Source organism: Rhododendron vialii, chromosome 6a, assembly GCF_030253575.1.
Source record: "Rhododendron vialii isolate Sample 1 chromosome 6a, ASM3025357v1".
Lineage (NCBI taxonomy): Eukaryota > Viridiplantae > Streptophyta > Magnoliopsida > Ericales > Ericaceae > Rhododendron > Rhododendron vialii.
Genome location: NC_080562.1, coordinates 20,782,452 through 20,785,159, shown reverse-complemented (window position 1 = coordinate 20,785,159; position 2,708 = coordinate 20,782,452). Strand labels below are relative to the sequence as shown.

General features: G+C 48.3%; 1 protein-coding gene across 1 annotated transcript; it reads left to right on the top strand.

Annotated features, from left to right (window-relative positions):
* The first annotated feature begins 301 nt into the window (after nucleotides 1-301).
* On the top strand, nucleotides 302-637 carry LOC131328473 (uncharacterized). The gene has a single exon (XM_058361415.1). It carries the CDS (start codon nucleotides 302-304, stop codon nucleotides 635-637), a length of 336 nt encoding a protein of 111 aa, XP_058217398.1.
* Nucleotides 638-2,708: the final 2,071 nt, after the last annotated feature.

Genomic DNA, 2,708 nt, shown 5'->3' with positions numbered 1-2,708 from the left:
AACGGAATTCGAAATCAAGTACGTCACTCGCAAGTCAGTGAAGGGGAGAGCGATGGCAGAGTTTTTGGCAGATCGTCCGATTGAAGGGCCAGAGCACACAGAATTTCGATTTTCGGATGAAGATGTGATGTCGACGGTCAATGAAACGTGGGTGTTGTACTTCGATGGAGCCGCAAATCAGAAAGGATTCGGGATTGGCATACTGCTGGTCTCGCCTGAGGGGTCACATATTCCCCTCGCATTCAAGTTGAACTTCAAAGTTACGAACAACGAAGCTGAGTACGAAGCATGTATTGTGGGAATGGAAGCCGCGTTGGAGATTGGGGTCAAGGTGCTAGAAGTCGTCGGAGATTCCAACCTGGTTGTATCACAAGCAAACGGAGAATGGAAGGTCAGAGACGAGAAAATGAAGCCGTATCATCAGCAGCTCAATGAACTCCTCTCGAATTTTCAAAGGGTAACCTTCACGCATGTACCGAGGATGAAGAACCGCTTCGCAGATGCCCTGGCCACTTTGGCATCCATGCTGGAACTTCCAATTAGGGTGAAGCTAAGGCCTGTCATGATTGAGCAAAGGGGAAAACATGTGTATGACTATGTCATGAGCATCGACGAACCGGACGATGGACTCCCTTAGTTCTACGATATTCAAAATTTCGTCGAAAAGGGGGAGTTCCCTGTGGATTCAACTAGGAAAGATCGGATCGCACTGCAACGACTCGCATCTCAATACATCATCTGTGGAGGACAATTATACCGGCGATCTCCTTGCGGAGTTCACAAGCTGTGTGTTCACGGGGACGACATCAAAGCAGTAATGGAAGAAGTTCACGAAGGAGTTTGCGGACCTCATATGAATGGGATGATGATGGCTAAGAAGGTGTTAAGGCTAGGCTACTATTGGTCTACCATGGAGACAGATTGCATCGAGTACGTACGCCGGTGCCACAAGTGCCAAACTCATGCCAACCTTATCCATGTCCCGCTCTCGGAGTTACACTCGATGGCAACGCCATGGCCATTCTCCGCTTGGGGCATTGATGTCATTGGAAAAATCACGCCTGCAGCTTCTAACGGTCACAGGTTCATCTTGGTGGCAGTCGATTACTTCACTAAGTGGGTCGAAGCAGCTTCATACAAAACTTTGACGACGGTTCAAGTGGCTCATTTCATCAGGCAAAACATCGTTTATCGGTATGGGGTCCCTCAAGCATTCGTATCTGATAACGGTGTTCATTTCAAGGGAAAAGTTCTGGAACTCTTTGAGGAATTCAAGATCCAAGTACATCATTCAACCACCTATCGGCCACAAACAAACGGAGCAGTCGAAGCAGCAAACAAGACTATTAAGACGATTCTGGAAAAGACTACTCAGTCAGCAAGAAATTGGCACGAGCAGCTACCACTAGCTTTGTGGGGATACCGGACGTTTATCCGTACACCGACAGGGGCAACACCCTACTCTTTGGTGTACGGTATGGAAGCCGTTCTCCCTATCGAGCTAGAAGTGCCATCTTTGAGGGTCATGGCGGAATGCGGAGTGGACGAAGCTGAATGGATCAGCGGAAGATTCGAGGAACTCATGCTGTTTGATGAAAGAAGGCTGCGCGCGCTGTACCATATTCAGGGCTATCAGCGAAGAATCGCCCGGGCATTCAACAAAAGGGTGAAGTCAAGGGACCTACGGGAAGAGGACATGGTAGTCAAGGAAATCCATGCGCCGATTTTTGATTTACGAGGGAAGTTCAGACCTAAATGGGCAGGGCCCTACATCATCAAGACTATCCTCTCCGGAGGAGCAGCTTCAATCGTCGACCTCGATGGCAACGAATTTGCGAATCTTGTCAATTTGGATCAACTCAAACGTTATTATCCCTGAGAGAGCTCGCTGGGCCGAAAACTGCAAGGGCGGGCGGCTCCAGGCAAAAGTTAGAGCAAGCCTGCTAGGTTGAAAACCCGAAAGGGCGGCCTAGGCAAAAGTTAAGGCAAATAATTAAAGAAAAGCTCGCTAGACCGAAAACCCAAAAGGGCGGTACTAGGCAAAATTTAGAGCGCAAAAGGAGAGTGTCAATACCCGAGTGAACCCGTAGCCTAAACTACGTGCGGGCCTGATTCTCTTTTACAAGGGATACGTAGGCAATCTCATCTCGAGATTCGGTCCTAATTCCTAAAAATTAAAATCCGATCCCAAATCAAGTTCAAATTGACAAATCCAAAGCGCCTTTTAGAGCCGCATATGATCAAGTGAACCGAAAGGGGGAAACCCTTCATCAGTCAATTTTATTCAGATTACTTCTTTATTACAAGCTGAGCATGAAAATGAAAAAGCACAAAACCAAAGCACGCTTTTTATTTCAAAGTCTGGAGAAGTAAGCAGTTAACCCATCCTTGCTTTCACATCTCTCCTTAGCCATTTGCGGTACCTTCCGGTTGAAGCAATGGAAAACAGCGGGTCACTTGGCTCGGTCCTACGAGTTCCCCACGACTGAGTGTAAATCCGAAGGCCCGGAATGCTGAAAGGAGGGAGACGAAGCACTTCAGAACCCGGCGGCGGCACCTCCTGGCTAAGTCCAAGCTGACGAAAAACACGGAAGGGTGAATAGAAAGAGAAGCCTGTCAAGCCAGCCACAAACACATGCGTTGAGCCCATATTGCCAACAGTCATAGCAGGAAGCCTCAGCCAATGGCACTGCCAAGCAATGTCATCC

What these genes read in the sequence shown, in the direction of transcription:
- LOC131328473 (XM_058361415.1), top strand. Translation starts at nt 302, where the DNA reads ATGGAAGCCGCGTTGGAGATTGGGGTCAAGGTGCTAGAAGTCGTCGGA.